At 31.7% G+C, this 21,361-nt stretch overlaps 1 protein-coding gene across 1 annotated transcript; it reads right to left on the bottom strand.

Moving 5' to 3' along the window:
* Positions 1 to 9,892: 9,892 nt before the first annotated feature.
* Positions 9,893 to 15,355, bottom strand: LOC113774749. Its single transcript, XM_027319359.1, has 6 exons — positions 14,592 to 15,355; positions 14,031 to 14,134; positions 13,634 to 13,810; positions 11,485 to 12,951; positions 11,009 to 11,418; positions 9,893 to 10,230 (listed from the first exon to the last, which is right to left on the bottom strand). The coding sequence occupies exons 1-6, from the start codon at positions 14,780 to 14,782 to the stop codon at positions 10,093 to 10,095; spliced, it is 2,487 nt and encodes an 828-aa protein (XP_027175160.1). The 5' UTR covers positions 14,783 to 15,355; the 3' UTR covers positions 9,893 to 10,092.
* Between the last annotated feature and the right edge of the window lie 6,006 nt (positions 15,356 to 21,361).

Raw genomic sequence — 21,361 nt, 5'->3', positions numbered from 1 at the left:
CTCATGTCCCTGCCCTACCCCCCAACCCCCGTCCCTCCACCCTCCCCCCTCCTACACTGCCTAGCAACTTTATTTTCTTTTGGGACAATTTAAGAAACCTCCCTTGAGTTTCTGACAATTGCACTAGCCTCGCCTAAAGTTTGTAAAATTACACAAATCTCTACTGAAGTTAAAGTACTATTAGAAAAAGTACTATTAAAAATATATTTCAAGAAGAGGGACGAAATTTTGATTCCATAAATACCCCTTATGTGTGTACATAAGTTGTATTAGTAAAAAAAAATAAAAATAATTAAAAGTTAGAATTAACTAATATGCACAATTTAGTATTCAAAAAGTTCATATTTAATAAACAACACAAATAAGCAATAAAACTACACTAATGATCACAAGATTCAGCAAAACAGACTAGTCATTTCTTTTAGCATGATGTTTGCTATGATTCTTGTGATTTTGAATAGAAAAAATTTCAAATTTACCTTCTTTTCATTAAGTAAAATAATGTTTAATAAAAAAGATAAAATCAAACTCTAAAATATACTCAGTTACCAGTTCATCTAGCTCCTGAGGTTGGACCACTTGCCTCACAGCTTCCTCAGCATGCACAACATCCTCTTCTCCAACTTCTTCCGTATGCTCTTCCTTATTCTCCTCATGTTCCTAACCATAGAGAATTGAATAATTTTTTAAATTATTCTATAAGTTAAATGGTTTGCATAAAAAGGATAAAATAAATTTTTAAAAATATTTAGTCACCGGTTCGTCCATTACCTAACCTTGGGGTACGTCCAACGCAGCTTCAAGTTCCTCTTCTTCGGCTTCTTCCATGCCATTTTCCTAAGCATAGAGAATTGAATAAATTTTTTTTAACTATTCTATAAATTAAAAGGTATTGCATGAAAAAGGATAAAATAAATCTCTAAAAAAATTTAGTCACCAATTCGTCCAATACCTGAGCCTGACCGAAGACCAGCTCAGCGTCCTCATGATGCACTACTTCCTCTTCACCGGTTTCTCCAAAGTTCTCTTGCTCTGGTTCCTAGGTGATAGAATTTTAAAAAATTTTGAAATTAAAATAATTTGAATTAATTGAAATAAAATCTCTAAACAAAAATCATCAACTCTTTGTTGTACCTAGTTTTCCCTTGCATCACCTCAACTTATGTATTTAATGAAAATGGAGGGCATGAAAGGAAAATTTTGAAAATTTTTCTATTCAAAATCAAAAAATTCATAACAAATATCACGTCCAAAGAGATGACTTGTCTATTTTGTTGAATCTTGTGATCATTAATTAGTTTTGTTGCCTATTTGTGTTGTTCAATTTATTAAATATGAATTTTTTGAGCGATAAAATGTGTGTATTAATTATTTTTATTCTTTTACTAATACAACTTACATACATGTATAAGGGATATTAGTGGAATAAATGTTTCGTCTCTCTACTTAAAGTATTTTTTAAGGATAATTTCAGAAACCTCCCTTGAGGTTTCTTACAATTTCACTAGCCTCCCCTAAAATTTGAAAAATTACACAAACCTCCCCTGAGATCAAGATTTTGATAACAAAATTAGTCCAATTAGAAAAAATAACTTTAAAAAGTACTTTAAGAAGAGAGACGAAACTTCCATTCCTTAAATACTCCTTATGCGTGTACATAAGTTGTATTAGAAGAAAAATCAAAATAATTACAAGTTAGAAATAATTAATATACACAATTTACTATTCAAAAAGTTCATATTTAATTAATTAGACAACATAAATAAGCAATAAAGCTACAGTAATGACCACAAGATTCAGCAAAGCGGACTAGTCATTTCTTTTAGCATGATGTTTGCTATGATTCTTGTGATTTTGAATGAAAAAATTTTAAAATTTTACCTTTCTTTTCATTAAGTAAAAATAATGTTTAATAAAAAATATAAAACAAAACTCTAAACAATACTCAATCACCAGTTCATCTAGCTCCTGAAGTTGGACAACTTGCCTTTCAATTTTCTCAGCATGCATAACTTTCTCTTCTCCAACATTTTCCATATGCTCTTCCTCATTCTCCTCATGTTCCTAACCATAGAGAATTGAATAATTTTTTAAATTATTCTATATGTTAAAATGGTTTGCAAACAAAGGATAAAATAAATTTTTTAAAATATTTAGTCACCGGTTCGTCCAGTACTTGACTTTGAGGTACGTCTAGCGCAGCTTCAAGTTCCGCTTTTCCAGCTTCTACCACACCATTTTCCTAAGCACAGAGAATTGAATAAATTTTTTATTATTCTATAAATTAAAAAGGTATTGCATGAAAAAGGATAAAATAAATCTCTAAAAAAATTTAGTCACCGATTCGTCCAATACCTGAGCCTAACCGAAGACCAACTCAGTGTCCTCATAATGCTCTACTTCTTCTTCACCGGCTTCTTTAACGTTCTCTTCCTCTAGTTCCTAGGTCATGGAATTTTAAAAAAAAATTGAAATGAAAATAATTTGAATTAATTGAAATAAAATCTCTGAAAAAAATCATCAACTCTTTCCTGTACCTGGTTTTGAACTACTTGCCCCATCACAGCATCGTCAATATGCAATTTTGGATCTCCTGCATCATCTCAACTTATGTATTTAATGAAAATAGAGGGCAAGAAAGGCAAAATTTGAAAATTTCTCTGTTCAAAATCACAAAAATCATAACAAATATCATGTCAAAAGAGATGACTGGTCTATTTTGTTGAATCTTGTGATCATTAATGTAGTTTTGTTACTTATTTGTGTTGTCGAATTTGTTAAATATGAACTTTTTAGGTGATAAAATGTGCGTATTAATTATTTTTAATTTTTAATTATTTGTATTCTTTTACTAATACAACTTATATACACGTACAAGGGGCATTTAAGGATTAAAAGTTTCGTCTCTCTCCTTAAAGTATTTTTTAGGGATAATTTAAGAAAACCTCCCTTGAGGTTTCTAACAATTTCACTAACATCCCCTAAAGTTTATAAAATTAAACAAACCTCCCCTGAGATCAAGATTTTGATAACAAAATTTGTTAAACATAAAGTTCATATTTAACAAATTAGACAACATAAATAAGCAATAAAACTACACTAATGATCACAAGATTCAGCAAATAGACTAATCATTTCTTTTAACATGATGTTTGCTATGATTCTTGTGAATTTGAATGGAAAATTTTTCAAATTTTACCTTTCTTTTCATTAAGTAAAAATAATGTTTAATTAAAAAGATAAAAAATACTCTAAAAAATACTCAATCACTAGTTCGTCTTGCTCCTGAGGTTGGACCACTTGCTTTACAGCTTCCTCAACATTAACAAATTTCCTCTTCTTCAACTTCTTCCATATGCTCTTCCTTATTCTCCTCATGTTCCTAACCATAGAGAATTGAATAATTTTTTAAATTCTTCTATAAGTTAAAATAGTTTGCATAAGAAGGATAAAATAAATTTTTTAAAATATTTAGTCACTAGCACGTCCAGTACCCAACCCCGAGGTACGTCCAGTGCATCTTCATGTTCCTCTTCTCTAGCTTCTTCCACACCATTTTGCTAAGCACAAAGAATTGAATAAATATTTTTATTCTTCTATAACTTAAAAAGGTATTGCATGAAAAAGGATAAAATAAATCTCTAAAAAAAAAAATTTAGTCACTGATTCGTCCAATACCTAAGCTTAACCTAAGACCAACTCAGCATCGTCATGACGCACTACTTCCTCTTCACCGGCTTCTTCAATGTTCTCTTCCTCTAGTTCCTAGGTCACGGAATTTTAAAAAACTCTCAAAATGAAAATAATTTGAATTAACTGAAATAAAATCTCTAAGCAAAAATCATCAACTCTTTCCTTTACCTGGTTTTGAACTAGCAACCCTGCCACAGCGTCTTCAATATGCAATTCTAGATCCCCTACACCATCTAACTTATGTATTTAAGGAAAACAGAGGGAAAAGAAAGGCAAAATTTGAAATTTTTTTCTGTTCAAAATCACAAAAATCATAACAAACATCATGCCAGAAGAAATGACTAACCTGTTTTGTTGAATCTTGTGATCATTAGAGTAGTTTTGTTACTTATTTGTATTATCTAATTTATTAAATATGAACTTTTTGAGTGATAAAACGTGTGTACTATTTTTTTAATTTTTAATTATTTTTATTCTTTTACTAATACAACTTATATACATGTATAAGGGGTATTTATGGATTAAAAGTTTCATCTCTCTCCTTAAAGTACTTTTTAGGGATAATTCCAGCAACCTCCCTTGAGATTTCTGACAATTTCACTAGTCTCTCCTAAAGTTTGTAAAATTACACAAACCTCCCCTGAGATTAAGGTTTTTATAACAAAATTAGTCTAATTAGAAAACGTAACATTAAAAAGTACTTTAAGGAGAGAGACGAAACTTTCATTCCATAAATACCCCTTATGCATGTACATAAGTTGTATTAGTAAAAAAATAAAAATAATTAAATGTTAGAAATAATTAATACACACAATTTACTATTCAAAAAATTCATATTTAATAAATTAGACAATATAAATAAGCAATAAAACTGCATTAATAATCACAAGATTCAGCAAAACAGACTAGTCATTTGTTTTAGTATGATGTTTGCTATGATTCTTGTGATTTTGAATAGAAAAATTTTCAAAATTTACCTTTCTTTTCATTAAGTAAAAATAATGTTTAATAAAAAATGATAAAATAAAACTCTAAAAAATACTCGGTCACTAGTTCATCTAGATCCTGAGCTTGGACCACCTGCCTTACGGCTTCCTCAGCATGCATAATTTCCTCTTCTCTAGCTTGTTCCATATGCTCTTCATCATTCTCCTCATGTTCCTAACCATAGAGAATTGAATAATTTTTTTACATTATTCTATAAGTTAAAATGGTTTGCATAAAAAGGATAAAATAAAATTCTTAAAATATGTAGTCACCGGTTCGTCTAGCACCTGACCCTGAGGTACATCCAGTGCAACTTCAAGTTACTCTTCTCCAGTTTCTTCCACCCCATTTTCCTAAGCACAGAGAATTGAATAAATTTTTTTATTATTCAATAAATTAAAAAGGTATTTCTTGAAAAGGGATAAAATAAATCTCTAAAAAAATTTAGTCACCGATTCGTCCAATACCTGAGCTTGACCGAAGACTAGCTCAGCATCCTCATGATGCACTACTTCCTCTTCAATGGCTTATTCAATGTTCTCTTCGTCTAGTTCCTAGGTCACGGAAATTTAAAAAAAAATTTGAGATGAAAATAATTTGAATTAATTGAAATAAAATCTCTAAAAAAAATCATCAACTCTTTCTTGTACCTGGTTTTGAACTACCAATCCTGCTACAATGTCTTCAATATGCTATTCTGGATCCCCCTGCACCACCTCAACTTATGTATTTAATGAAAATAGAGGGCAAGAAAGGCAAAATGTATGTATGAACTTTTTGAGTGATAAAATGTATGTACTATTTTTTTAAAAAAAATTAATTATTTTTATTCTTTTACTAATACAACTTATATACATGTATATGAGGTATTTATGAAATAAAAGTTTCATTTTTCTCCTTAAAGTACTTTTTAATGTTGTTTTTTCTAATTGAACTAATTTTGTTATCAAAACCTTAATTTCAGGGGAGGTTTGTGTAATTTTGTAAACTTTAGGGGAAGTTAGTGATATTGTTAGAAACCTCAAGGGAGGTTTCTGAAATTATCCCTACTTTTTTATGTTGTTTTTTCTAATTGGACTAATTTTGTTGGGATAATTGCAGAAACCTCCCCTGAGGTTTCTGACATTTGCACTGACCTCCCCTGTGGTTTGAAAAATTACACTAACCTCCCCTGAGGTTACTAATCCTTTACAAATTCAGTCCAAACGATTAAAATATTGTTTTAGGGAGTGAAATTAGAATTTTGGGATAATTGCAGAAACCTCCCCTGAGGTTTCTGACATTTGCACTGACCTCCCCTGTGGTTTGAAAAATTACACTTACCTTCCCTGAGGTTACTAATCCTTTGCAAATTCAGTCCAAACGATTAAAATATTGTTTTAGGGAGTGAAATTAGAATTTTTTTTACCAAATTTGTCCTTTGTACTACATGTCCAATGAATGATAAAGTACTACAAATCAATTAACAATTAATAAACTTTAAGGACTATAGTTTATAGGCAAATACACATTACCTATTTAAAGTACCGACTCTTTATGGGTATTTTACTTTCAAACATTTAATTTAATACAAATATTTACGCTTAAATACAGATTTATATTTATTTTCAAATATTTAATTTTTGTTAAATACAAAAACTACCAATCTCTCTTCCGTAAAAATATTAATATAACACTTTTTCAATTTTAGTTACAAACATTTATGTATTTAACATAAATTAAATGATTCAGAATAAAATGCCCATAAAGAGCCAATACTTTACTCATGTAATAGATGAAAGTCATAAAGAATTAATACTTTATGGGCTATTTCTTTTTTTTAATATTTAATTTATATTAAATAAATGACCTACCGATTTCCTTTTTGCAAGAATATTACTGTAACACTTTTTGAATTTTACTTACAAACATTGATATATTTATCAGAAATTAAATGTTTGAAAGTAAAATACACGTAAAAAGCCGGTACTTTAAATGAATAATGCGTGTTTGCCCATAAAGAACCGGTAACTATTTAAAGTACCGGTTCTTTACGGGTATTTTACTTTCAAACATTTAATTTAATACAAATATTTACGCTCAAATACAGATTTGTATTTACTTTCAAATATTTAATTTTTGTTAAATACAAAACCTACAAATCTCTCTTCCGTAAAAATATTAATATAACACTTTTTCAATTTTAATTACAAACATTTATATATTTAACATAAATTAAATGAATAAAATGCACATAAAGAGTGAATACTTTACTCATGTAATGGATGAAAGACATAAAAAATTAATACTTTATGGGTCATTTCTTTTTTTAAAAAAATATTTAATTTATATTAAATAAACAACCTACCGATTTCCTTTTTGCAAGAATATTACTGTAACACTTTTTAAATTTTACTTACAAATATTGATATATTTATCACAAATTAAATGTTTGAAAGTAAATACTCGTAAAGAGCCGGTATTTTAGATGAGTAATACGTGTTTGCTCATAAATTATACTCGTTAAAGTTTATTAATTGTTAATTGATTTATAGTACTTCGTCATTCATTGGACATGTAGCACAAAGGGCAAATCTGGTACAAAATTCTAATTTCACTCCCTAAAATAATATTTTAATCGTTTGGACTAAATTTGCAAAGGATTAGTAACCTCAGGGGAGGTCAATGTAATTTTTCAAACCACAGGGGAGGTCAGTGCAAATGTCAGAAACCTCAGGGGAGGTTTCTGCAATTATCCCTAGAATTTTTTATCAAATTTGTCCTTTGTACTGCATGTCCAATGAATGACAAAATACTACAAATCAATTAACAATTAATAAACTTTAAGGAGTATAGTTTATAGGCAAATACGCATTACCTATTTAAAGTACCGGCTTTTTATGGGTATTTTACTTTTAAACATTTAATTTAATACAAATATTTACGCTCAAATACATATTTGTATTTACTTTCAAATATTTAATTTTTGCTAAATATAAAAACTACCAATCTCTCTTCCGGAAAAATATTAATATAACACTTTTTCAATTTTAGTTACAAACATTTATGTATTTAACATAAATTATATGATTCACAATAAAATGCCCATAAAGAGCCAATACTTTACTCATTTAATGGATGAAAGTCATAAAGAATTAATACTTTATGGGCCATTTCTTTTTTTAAAAAAATATTTAATTTATATTAAATAAATAACCTACCGATTTCATTTTTGCAAGAATATTACTGTAACACTTTTTGAATTTTATTTACAAATATTGATATATTTATCATAAATTAAATATTTGAAAGTAAAATATCCGTAAAAAGCCGGTACTTTAAATGAGTAATGCATGTTTGCCCATAAAGAGCCGGTAACTATTTAAAGTACCGGTTCTTTACGGGTATTTTACTTTCAAACATTTAATTTAATACAAATATTTACGCTCAAATACAGATTTGTATTTACTTTTAAATATTTAATTTTTGTTAAATACAAAACCCACCAACCTCTCTTCCGTAAAAATATTAATATAACACTTTTTCAATTTTAGTTACAAACATTTATGTATTTAACATAAATTAAATGATTCAGAATAAAATGCACATAAAGAGCGAATACTTTACTCACGTAATGGATGAAAGCCATAAAAAATTAATACTTTATGGGCCATTTCTTTTTTAAAAAAAATATTTAATTTATATTAAATAAATAACCTACAAATTTCCTTTTTACAAGAATATTACTGTAACACTCTTTGAATTTTACTTACAAATATTGATATATTTATCATAAATTAAATATTTGAAAGTAAAATACCCGTAAAGAGTCGGTACTTTAAATGAGTAATGCGTGTTTGCCCATAAATTATACTCCTTAAAGTTTATTAATTGTTAATTGATTTATAATACTTTGTCAGTCATTGGATATGTAGCACAAAGGGCAAATCTGGTACAAAATTCTAATTTCACTCCCTAAAATAATATTTTAATCATTTGGACTAAATTTGCAAAGGATTAGTAACCTCAGGGGAGGTCAGTGTAATTTTTCAAACCACAGGGGAGGTCAGTGCAAATGTCAGAAACCTCAGGGGAGGTTTCTGCAATTATCCCAATTTTGTTATCAAAACCTTAACATCAGGGGAGGTTTGTGTCATTTTATAAACTTCAAGAGAAACTAGAGAAATTGTTAGAAACCTCAAGGGAGGTTTCTGAAATTATCCCTTTTCTTTTGCCCTTTGAGTCCCATAGCTCAATTTATTATTATTATTATTACTTCTAATAATATCAGCAAGAAAAGAGGCATAGTGGAGGAAAAATGTTAGCAAAATTTCTTGAGTTGTCCAACATTAGGATAAAGAATATTGACAAAATTAGAAGCATAAAAATGATGTACAAAATGTTAATTATAATTACAGAACTAATTAAAATTTTTATTCTAGTTAAGCCTCAACGTCCCTCGCATCCTCCTTATCCAACTTGCCTCGCATCCCCCTTATCCCATGTTTCTTCCTGTGGGACGGGCACCCACCTCCACTGCTTACCTTACAAATAAAGAAAAAGTTACGCCTCCCTCATTTAGTAGAATAGTAATCAAAGAATCAACCTTAAATAAAATGTATCCCTCCCATACCAACAAAATGTGCACTAATTATGTATTGCCAAAGAAACCAAAGATACAACAATAATAATGATAATAACCACAACACTAACCACCCAAATGTTTGTCAACATAGTGTAAATGGTCACTTAAAGTACAAAAAATAATAAAGAGTACTTAACGAAAAGTACTCTTTTTAGCATTTGGAAAGTAGGTAATGATCTCAATCTCAAATGCTCGTGATTGAGTAGTTTCTCAAGCTAGTTTTTGAGTAGTTGATGATTGATGGGTTCGTATGGTAAAGTTTCCCAGATGGAAATGGGCCTCTCTCTCTCTCTCTCTTTGCTTTATTATTATTATTATTTTTTTTTTTGTCAAACTTGAATATTTTCCTAACTGAAATTCTCAAATTTTATGGAGTTAGTCTAGGCCATGGCTGTTGCGTAGTGAATGCGTACCATACATGCAATCAGCACATGAAATCTTGAAATTATGAACCAAGTAAAACTAGCTCATCAACTCAAAGCATGATCAATAATCAAGCCTTTGAGCTGGATAATGAAAGCCTAAACAAACCAACCAAATAAAACCATCTCAAAACTCATTTTTGCTTGGACTAATTTTGGTACTTGCTGCTCTCCAAACTTTAACAATATTGATCAAATTTTATTGAAACAAATCTGTATTTACATAACAGTCTTGATACATTACAAAATTGGTATGACCAGACGTGAAAGAGGTATAAAAAGCCGATGAATGGTCTTTATTTTGCACTCAGGATGTAGTAATTACAAAAAAAATCGTATGTACAAAGTTGACAGATAATTCCCAGCTCACATTTCAGACAAAAGATTGCTAATCTTCCGAAGCTCTTTCAAGGCTGACCTAGCTGTAACTTGTCCTTTACCGACAAGAACGTTTTTGGCGGGCGCTGCTTGAGCTCGATCTTGCTGGAAAACTGATTCGATCACCTGCAAGACATTACCATTGTTATCTATCAAACCTTGTGGAAAAGCAATTGGAAACAAAAGATTCAAAATCAGTTTTGGAATCTAGTCATCAAGGCAATCATTTCCTACTTATGAAGCAATAAAATTTATCGGAGATACAGAAGCATAAAGAAGACCAGAACTTGCGCAGACCACTTCATTTTCCTGTTCACTAAATTTTGTTATGCTTCGTATCTTTATTTTACTTCCAAAGGGCAGGTAGTATTCTCATATGCTTTTACCAAGCCAAAAGATTCTGGAGAAATCACAGAGCCTATCTTTGATTGATTCTAGATGCGAGATTCTAGCTATTACTTTCGAAAAGCTATTTTCTTCTGTTCACAATTGCTTTTCAAATACTGCTTCAAACACCTTTTTAGGGGGAAAAAAAAGGCTGAAAATGAGAAGCAACATAAAAAAGATGCTTTCAGCATCCAATTCTGCTTTGAAAATTAGAAGCATCTGAGAACAAGCAGAGATAGTAGTAAATGGAACCAACTAGTATCATTTTCTCATTAAATTCCTCTATGACATCTTTACCCTGAAACCAAGCAAAAATTTATTCTGCTTTCGGTAACATGTTCGCAGGAGAAACAATCAGTAAGTTTTTCGGCATGCCATCATCTCATCAAAACATCACGGTATTCCATTAAATTGGGTTTGGTAACAAGCAAATTAGTGGGGTAATAAGAGGCCAATAGATTTGAACCAATAAATGTTCAATCAGATTAGTATTAAGATCAAAGATACTTGGTAATACCTGGATATTCTCAAGCATGGACTGCCCAAGATTTCTCAAAGTGAGCATGACATTCTGGTCAACAGTCTCCCCTTTGCTACTTTCAGAAGACAAAATGACTCCTCCATTAGATGCAGAACAGCGAGTAACACTATCATGATCAAACCTGTTGCTGCAACCTTTATTTGCCTCAGAGACTTGCCCTTTCTCAGGTATTCCTTCACCACCACCCCGTCCAAATTTCCATAGCCATTGAAATTTACTATTAGATAGCAGCTTCCTTTCTTTCAAGCCAACTGTTGATTTTTCTGCAGCAGTCTGATCATTTGGACTGGCCTCTAAAGAGACATCATCAGGTGAATCAGACACTGGAAGAGGTAAGCCTTCTGGATTATGTGCACAAAGTTCTGCTGTATTTGTACCACCATCATGTTCATCAAGAGGTAAGCCTTCTGGATTATGTGCACAAAGTTCTGCTGTATTTGTACCACCATCATGTTCATCAATTGATGAATTTGAAGCAACACTACTTCTCCCTGATTCATTTCCATGATCATTAACCCCATTTATAGGGCTTGGTGGATCAGAGAAAATAGAAGAGTTCTCTTCACTACCTGCATTACCACTCAAACATGTCTGCTCAGTTGTACAAGCAAATTTATCATTAAAATCCTGGCCATCTTCCACCCCTTGATCTTTCACATCTGCACGTTCATCATCCATAATGCTCTGTGTGTCTTCATCAGCTCCAAGCTGCCGGGCCAGATCTTCCAACAAATTTCTCCTAACAGATAGTTTTGGGTCCTTTTTCCTCTTATCAACACTAGATGAGGATGGAGCAGATTCAGTTCTAGACAAGCCCAGTTTCACTTTCTCTGACCAACCCTTCCTGATGCTTGGAGCTTGTTTTTCTAAGGCATCTTTCTTGCGTTCTTCTTCTTTGTGTAGATTCCGCCACTTTTCTTCCCAGTAGCTATCAGGCACTAAAGTCAGGGGAGTTCTTGGAGAAGTGGCATCAAATGAAAGGCTATGTCCTCTAACAGCTGCTGACTCACTCCTTTCAAACATTCCTGCTTGAGTAAGCAGTGGGTTTGAGTTGTTTGCATCCACTGCCAGTGCCTGCAAGGATTTTGCCTTCCTAATCAGTTTCTCCAGTTTTACATCGTCCGGAAAATTCAGCAATCTCTTTAGGCAGGAAGTAGCATTCTCAGTGGCAAGCAAAGAAGATCTCAAATAAAGTATCATTGAAACTGCAAAAGCTGAGATAAATGCACCCCTAGATGAGTCAAGTACTCCAGAGCTTGTATCCACATCGTTTTCTGCCAATTTATTCAGCTTGCAATTCTCACAAGCAAATATTTCATCCCAGACTATCAAAAGTTCTTCCAGAGCAAATTCCCGCCCAAATAGGACCCGTAGCCAGCGCAGTGAAAAGTATTGAGGTTCTACCCCTAGCTCAACAAGGTGAGTATGAAGAGATGAATCTACCAGAGAAAGCAAATGGTACAATGCAGCAGAAGCTTCAATCACGGGTGGGAACCCAGTATGTGAACTAGCAAAAGGAGATGGAGAAAAAAACTCTGCCATTGCAACAGCACCACCAGACCCATTCATCAGAGCATCAAACATACAATATGCATCATGCTCCATAAATTTCTCAGATAAGACAACACCAAGTTCACCTTCAGCCCCATATGCATCGCTCAGCAAAACAATAGTTTGTATATTGGGATCAAGTTGACTGAGGCTGCTAGCATTTGCGGCAACTTTTCCAGATCCATTCCCATCTTCCATCAACTCTGAGAATTTCTTAAAATCAAATTTATATGTCAAGTCACTTTCATGAAAAGAGAATCCATCAAATTTGTCCGTGAAGTAGTCTTCATACGTGTTTCTCACTTCAGAAAGATGTTCAACATCAACATGGAGAACATATAAGAGCGGTGCTAAGAGTTCATGCATTCCTGTAAACAAACCCAAGGAACACAGTTACATCAGCAAGGCCATATAAATCAGCAGCATCTGCACAACTCTTTTACCACTAGTTTGCAAAGAGTAACATAATAATACCATTCCAACTAGAATAGATTCCAATCCCAAATCATGAAAGAGGAAAAAAAAAAGGCTCACATCTTCTTTCCAAAATATTATTACCAAATTCATATGCAATGCTTCTATGAGGCTTTTTAGATGCTTCAGAGCTTAGAATGAAGAGCACAGCCCTGCCATTTGTAGCAATATGTTTACTTGTAAAACAACAACAGCAAGAAGGGAAGAGACTTGTGAAGATGAACAGATAAAATCACTTCTATTACCACAATGGATTATAGCAGTTCAAATATATTTGATTTTAAAACTGGTTTCACAGAAAAAGGCACAAATACATAACTTCCATCAATGGGGTGAAGTTTCACTGATCAACTAATGCCAGAAAGTATCTAGCACAAATAGGTTTGCCGAATTCAACCTTTTGTTACTACAGTGAAAAGTGGCTTTTGATAGTCTGGACTCCATGGGTCCCCCAAAAAAAAAACAATGATGTAATACCAAAACTGCCTAAAACACACTGAGCTAATATGCATTAACTAAGACGTCTAACCCATACATAAAGCAATGAAAATAGCACCTGACATCCTTCTAACTTACCCTGTCTGTAACCATACTCTTGGTGCCTAAGACACCACAGTAACAAAATTCTTCTTAACATGCCCTGACATCCAGATGTCTGGAAGTAACTACCGTGTTCAGGATATAAACGCGTTAAATCCTGGTCAACCATTCTCTCCAATTCAGCATTCTTGAAGAAGCGACCCCACATACTATCTGCATAACAATATGAAGAAAACCCAATTATCAGTATCAATATCTGCATGAGGATCTGAACACAAATACAGAGTCCCAAATGACCAATTAAATAACATTGCCAAGATTCTTATTGCAGCAAACACCAAGGCTGGTTAGCATTTGAATAGCAGTTAGAAGCACAGTCAATCAGAATGAATGCCAAATCATGCAACAAGACCTTGATGGTGCAAATTCTGACCTGGGTTTTGTGACAACGGGTTATCAATCACTAGATCAGGAGAACTACTTCCATCCTTTGGCAAATGTGGATCAACTAGAAGCTGCCTCCTCAGAGCAGCATACCTGCAGATGGCAACAGAATTAGCTAGACTGGTTGACCAAAACCTACAAATTAAGTAGCATTCTCCACCATTTTAGCAGAAAAGCTAAACACAAAACATTACCAGATTGGTACAGCAATTCGTAACATCAATACCATAGCAACCCCCCCCCCCAAAAAATAATAAAACAACAACAACAACAGTCAAAGAAACTAAAAAGTTTAAAACATTTTTCAAGTACATCAAGTCCAACTTAAAGCAGCTTGACAACTTCCCAAATATGATATCTAAGAACAGAGAAAATTACCATAAAAAAAGGGAGGAATCCCATAATTCAAACACATGAATATACACAATAGATAGTCGGAAATTAGAAACTTTCCCCAATAGAACAGAAAAATATAACATCCAAATCTTTGTAAAACAGAAGCTTTAGCCCAAAAATCAAAAGGCAGACAAAATGAAAGTTGTAAATATACCTTCTACGGGAATTAGCTGTGACACGGCGGAGATCATCAACGGAGGAGGAAGGGGAAGAGGGCAAAATCCCCAAATCAATACGCCACTGGACACCTCTAAGATTCCCAAAACGACGAGAATCCTCAGAATTCAAGGTCGTTTCAGTCAATGCCCCGCCAGTTGGCTCCATTGGCACCGGAGAAATGGCCATCTTAGCCCTAATTTCTACAGATTCTTCAGCTGAAAACCTAAATTTTCCAAGACCCAGTTGGCAAAAGCTCCTGAAAAAGCTCTACAGGTTGAAGATATGGGAAAGAGTTGGGATTTTGATCAGACCCATTTGTCTAAAATTCAATAAAATTAAAAGGTTCGCTTCAATCGTGGAACTTTACAGCAAAGAAAACAAGAAATTTAGGGAACAAGAGAGGCAATTTTGGAGAAATATTAGCCAGAAAGTTGCAGAAAACTAAAAGAGAAAGGAGCTGAAAATCAGAGGAGGGGCTAAATGAATTCTTTAAATAAGAGAAAATCAAGCTGCAAAGAGCTGAAATTGGGAGGGATACTTAATATAATCTTCTGGTGATCAGCTATATCTTCTTTTCTACACCCTTTATTTTTCTGATTTCTTCTTTAAGATACAAAAAAATAATAATAAGAGATGAGAGAGAAGGATAGAATAAGAAATTTGGTTCTTTCTGGTTAGAAGAGGTTGAAGAGAAAGAATGAAGAGGAAATAATGGGGGAAGGGAAAAAGGAAAAAAGTGGTGATTGTGGAAACAGTGGAATAGGGAGTGTTTGGATTTTGACCAATTTTTTGTTTGCTCGGTTGTTTTTGCTTTTAGTTTATGGTTTATTGTAGAAGGGTGTCCTTTTCAGGATGAGCTGGTTTTTTCTGTATAGTAAAATTTAGTTGAGCATTTGCCTTTCTTTCTTTTATAGTTTTCTTAATGCACATACAAACATATTTTACTTCTTCTAAGTTTTAACTTCAATCCTTTTTCATTTCCATTTGAATTGACTTTATAGTAAAACTTAAAATTAGGTGTACAGTAGCAATTAATAAAGGATGATTTAATAGGTAAAATGCGAGTAAAATCAAGTATATTGTAGTAGTAAGTGAAAATTAATTAGTATAGTAATCAAGCATATCATAAGTAAGGTTTGATTTAGGGTGCGTCAGATAAAACTGAAGTCTGAAAACTGGAGTTTAAAATCTAAAATCTAAAGTCTAAATCTATTAAATTATTAAATTATTAAGTATTAAATATAATACATTTGAGTGTGTATCACATTCAGTGATAAATGAATAACTTATCACTTAATTTTGGGAGCAGGTTTTGTCTAGAAATTTCAGTGCTACTTAATTAATTTAAATGTTCAATTTTTGGTTATTAAATGGTCTGAATATGTTAAGATATGAATTCATTAAGTTTAAGTGCTGAATTGGATTATCAAACAAGGTCTAAATATTGTATTATAAGTATTTTCTTTGAAACAAAAATTACATATATATACACACATATATATTATGATTATATAACTTTAAATAGCTAGATAGTAACCTTGAAAATGATATTTCGATTATTGCATCAGAAATTCCTAAAGGAAAAAAAGGGAAGAAGAAAGAAAAAAGAGTGCTGAAGATAAATCATATGTACTCTCTCCCTGACTACTTATTTTCTAAAATTTTAATGTTCAATTAGAAGTTGCAAAAGAAATGCCTGTCTCAATTTCCAGGAATGGTGCTTATTAGGAATTCGATTTATGCTCTAAAATTTGGATATTCTAATAAGACAATGCGCATGATTTGGACTATATATATATATATATGTATATGTTGAAGAAATCTAAATTATCACAAAATGGAAAAAACAAGTCTGGGTCAAATGGTGGAGCCAAATGGAGTTCATGATTTACCATCATAATAATAACTGTCAAACTATGGTGGGGTAAAAACTCCACGAGTGACTAAATATTTGGGATGCAAAATTATTTGGTGGGAACTTTCCTTGCCATTATAATTTGCATGCACCCCGCTTTGGACTTCATGGCGCGCCCCTTCAATCATGCTGCTCTCTTTCTCTTTTTACTTTTATCTTTATTTAACTATAATTTTCGTGACCCTTTTTTTTTTTTACTGTTTTGAACAAAAATGAAAATAATCGTTTGGTACCATTATACTTATAATCATATTAAAACACTTATTTGTCGATAATAATACTAAGTTTGAGTTGATAATGAGATTAATTAAGTTTGAATATATTAACTTAAATATTTAAACACGTCTACCGCAGAATACCAGTAGGTTTGAATGCATGGATTTGAAGTTATTAGAGTAAAAAATTCTTTACACGAACACTATAAATAATAATTAATCCTACGATAACTATAGTGTTAATTTGTTTTGGAGTGTGATTATAGTATAAATAGAGAACACCCCACAAGGATTAAGTTCAATTATATAATTGATTATTTCCAATAATACCACCGGTATTTGTTGCTTTTTTTTTTGTGGTTTAGCATGGAGTGTGGGATTTTTCTTAATTTCTGAAGAAGGCAACTATATTGGAAATTGGTTAGAAATTACTGGTTAATGGGATCAATAGAAAAGTCCAATTCTAAGGGGAAAAAGGAAATATCCCAAGAATATCCTCAAGTCAAGTTGAAGACCCGTGTGGTAGACTCCATCTCAAAGACCAATGGGCAAAGTATGATGCATGAAAATGATTGAGTTACGTTTTTGTTTGTCATTTTTTTTTGGTTTTGGAACTCATATGAATATGAAATTAATCTGTTAATCACTTGTCTCAACTTTCTACGTTTAAGAAAAGAAAATGATTTTCTGTCAGAACTAAAATGAATTTGACTAGGGTTGATGTGGAATCTTAAACAATTATCGCAGAGATAAACAATTGAAAATTGGAGATTATGTGCCCTCTAAATTTTAGACACTTGTGCAATTGCATAGAAACTTTTTCAAGTCTCTGTGTCACTATTAGAAAAGCGCTTGACTACCTAGTCATTCATTTGTCAAGTTGCTTTTGATCCGACGTCAAGTTGATCAAACTAAGTTAGGTATATTTGATGCGAAATTATAGCAGCCTTGTTTTTATGTTGGTTTGTTATTAGTTAATTTTGTAATTTCAAAAAAAAAATTGAAAGAACTTGAGTTATATTTGGAAATTAGATGGATGTTGGATAAAACTCAAGAGGGTTGGTATAATCCTTTTTTTTTTTTTTTGAAGGAAGTTGGTGTAATCTATTCAAAGCAATAGGTTTTTTTTGCATCATTATGTCTCCAATTTTTTTGTACTTAGTAGGGAAAAACACTGAATAAAGCTTTGAAATGCTGTTGGGACATGAGATTTGCATTAGTTGTACCTAAATCTTATGGTTGTTACATAATTAGGAATCATTTTACCAAATTCAGTTAAAGGCAATCTATATATTTCACTTTTTTTTTGAGTAAATCTTATATGCACTCACTATCACAGTTGGATATACAACACATATGTAAAATTTGAGTTTCAATTCAAATTCGAATTATGTATCATATATCTAATCGTGAAAGTGTATACACTGTCAGTATATAGAAGATTAATTCTTTTTTTTTTACATGAACATTGATTAATTTTAAAGAAAAATAGAATGCCGGGTAATTTTTACCATCTTCTGATTATGGAGAATAAAATGCAAGCTTTGGACCACATGATGAACTATTTAGAAGATTAATGAGGATTAATTAATTACAACAAAATTGTTATGCATATTAATAAGTTTCATTTTTGTTTCTGCAAGATTTAATTTTGATTTACTAAGAATATATGATTGGTCAAGTGTAGCATCACTGAGATTTGTTCATTAGTGATTAATGATTCTCATATATTTTATTGGGGAGAAAACTCTAAATAATTGGCATGAACCACCACGAAACCTCAACTTCTGGTTAATTATCAAACACATGATTTGGCAAAACTTTTGCTGGAACAAAAATAAATACTAATTCAAAGCTTTTTAGTTGAGAAAATTTATATTTTCGCTAGTTTCAAATATGCAAATAAATCTAATCAAAGAAAGATCACCTGACTTCTTCTTTTTTTTTTCAATACAAGGCAAAAATGAAGATTGAAACATTACATCTGTCGCCAATAATGCTTTCTTTTGGACTATTATAACCAAACACAACTCAATGCTATAATTCCAAATTTTAGCACAATAAATTGGACATCACATTCAACCCACCAACCTCCTACATTGTACATATGTAGGTAGTGTTTGGCTCTGTCGGTGCCTCCTTTTGTTTGATTTATAGTTTTCAAATGAAATACTACTAGAATTCTCTTCCTTAGTTATCAAAGATAGCGTGGCTTTAACTTCTAGAGAGAGAGGGAGACAAAAGTTGTCCTTGCAGATGATGATACTTCAAATTAGACTTCTGCGGCCACATGCAAATGTCTTCATATGAATGAACCATAACGAACGCATCCAAACAATGCACTCTTTCACTCTTCTTTTGGTCGGTAAAATGCATTATTTCTAGCAATAAGCTCGGCACTGAGTAGTTGTGCTTAATTTGGTTTGGCATAGAATGGTTCGGATTTTTTGTCTTAAATAGTACTCAATTGAACAAGTTTTTTTTTCTTTTGTTTTTCGGTACAAAATTTCATTCATGTGGCTAAATTGAGGTCAGGAATATTAGTCGGTATTCATATTCTTTCACGAGAAAAGGTCATGGGTATCTCGAATTTGGTAGGTCAGGATGTTCTTTTACAAACACACAAGGGTTTGGTCTGTATTTGCGCTCAAATAAATAGATGTATGCAGATCTAGATTTAATGGATCTAAACTTAAATTCTACCCAATAACATGCTTAAAATACGATCACTTGTGTCTCCTGTATTAGTGGTCGGATTTTCCTCAATACTGATCACACGTTTTTTTTTTATATAGAAAATATCATTTCATTCAAATAAATTTGTACTAATGACAGAAAATATAGCAAACAAACATGACATAGATATATATAGATTTGAAATTAATAGATATGTCAGATCTAAAAAAACAATACAAATACAGATAACATTAATGCTTCCATATATCTTCCATTAATCCTACCCAATAACATGCTTAAAAAATATGATCACTTGTATATCCCGTATTAATGGTCGGATTTTCCTTAATATTGATCATTCGTTAATACACTCAAATTATACATAACTTTGTGATTGCACACATTACCGGCACTTTTTCCTACATTTTTACTTTTCCCCAAAGTAATAGCAGTTTTCCAAATGATTAGTGCCTAAAGTATACCTAATTTATCATGTGAATGCATACAATTAAACATTTTTCTAAATTAATTTCACTCTTTCAAGTAATTGACATTAAGATATCCCAATAGGCATCCGTTAACCAAATCATTAACAGGTTACACAATCGGAATATTTTACTTAATTCTAAACAAACTTTTAAACTACTAAGCTAACCACTTTGTCCTTACAAATGTTATTTTACTAAGAATATTCTCCAACAAAAACTAACTACACACTTCATCATACTTTACTTCCGTTAAGGTTCTTATTTTTTTAATAAATATTCATACATACATTTTAATAATGTGCTGGACTTTGATCTCCCATTGGTTTGATGACATCCCACAGTTTTGGCCATTCTGTTAATTCCACACACACACACACCCCCCCCCCCTCCTCCCCATCGCACCGGGGGTCCAATATAGAATTATAGATGGATCTCTTGGCTTATTTTCCACTTGTGATAATGTTCGTTCACAATTAGTGATCAAGAATCAAAAGGCGGCCTATAGGATATGGTGATTGGAAACACGTGTCGAACCAATCTATCAAATGGCGGCTTTCATGTTTGGCCGTACATTTCACAGTTGGTTTGGTCATCACAATCATTGCTCCATTAATCTAGTACATTCTTGATGGCTGTAAACAAACGTCAAACAAACGTCTCTTTTAATCCAACTCTTGAAAATGATATCATAGATTTATTACTAGGCATGCATTTGATAATTAATGCTGAAAATTGTAGTAGTAAAAAGGAATAAACGTCATTGTCTAGGTAATTAATGATCTTGAAAAAAGTAACAAAAAAGAATTGCATCACTACTTTTTTTTATTTTTGTTTGGAAATGTTTTTGAAATCAGGTTTATTTCTTTTCTGGTTGTTTATTCCCCAAATCATTTGGTAATATTATCTTCAGCATTAGTTTGATCACTTAGATAACTTTGAATGAGGAGTGTGAGATAAGTGTAATATTTGGTGGCATATATATATATATATATATATATATAATTTTTTTTCTAACTTAAGGGTTAATGCACTCGTTAACACATATAATATTCACCTAATTTATTATATATGTATATACATACTAACAATTATTATCATTCCTTGTATTTATGTACTTTTTTTATTTAATTTTGCCTATTCTCTCTTGTATTTATGTACTTTTCTTAATTAATCTTATATTTTTAAAATATAACATTTGAAATATATCTTAACAATCGCCTTGTGAGCACCCCCTTAGACAGAACAATATATATATTATGTGTGTTTGTAGACACACACATATACCCACTTAAAATGTCAAAGAACTTACATGAATTTTGACTTTGTTGATGTATAGCTAGAGGGCCTAATTAAGTATTCAAAGGATGTCAAGGATAGGCCATAAACACTAAAGTAAGATGATAGAACTCATATCTATACTATATATATATAAAGCTTGAGGAAGGGATTTGGTGTTAATATTAGGATTAAT

The sequence above is a fragment of the Coffea eugenioides genome, chromosome 6 (assembly GCF_003713205.1).
Source record: "Coffea eugenioides isolate CCC68of chromosome 6, Ceug_1.0, whole genome shotgun sequence".
NCBI classification, from domain to species: Eukaryota; Viridiplantae; Streptophyta; class Magnoliopsida; order Gentianales; family Rubiaceae; genus Coffea; species Coffea eugenioides.
Note: the sequence above shows the minus strand (reverse complement) of the source record. Positions and strands in the feature narration are given on the sequence as shown.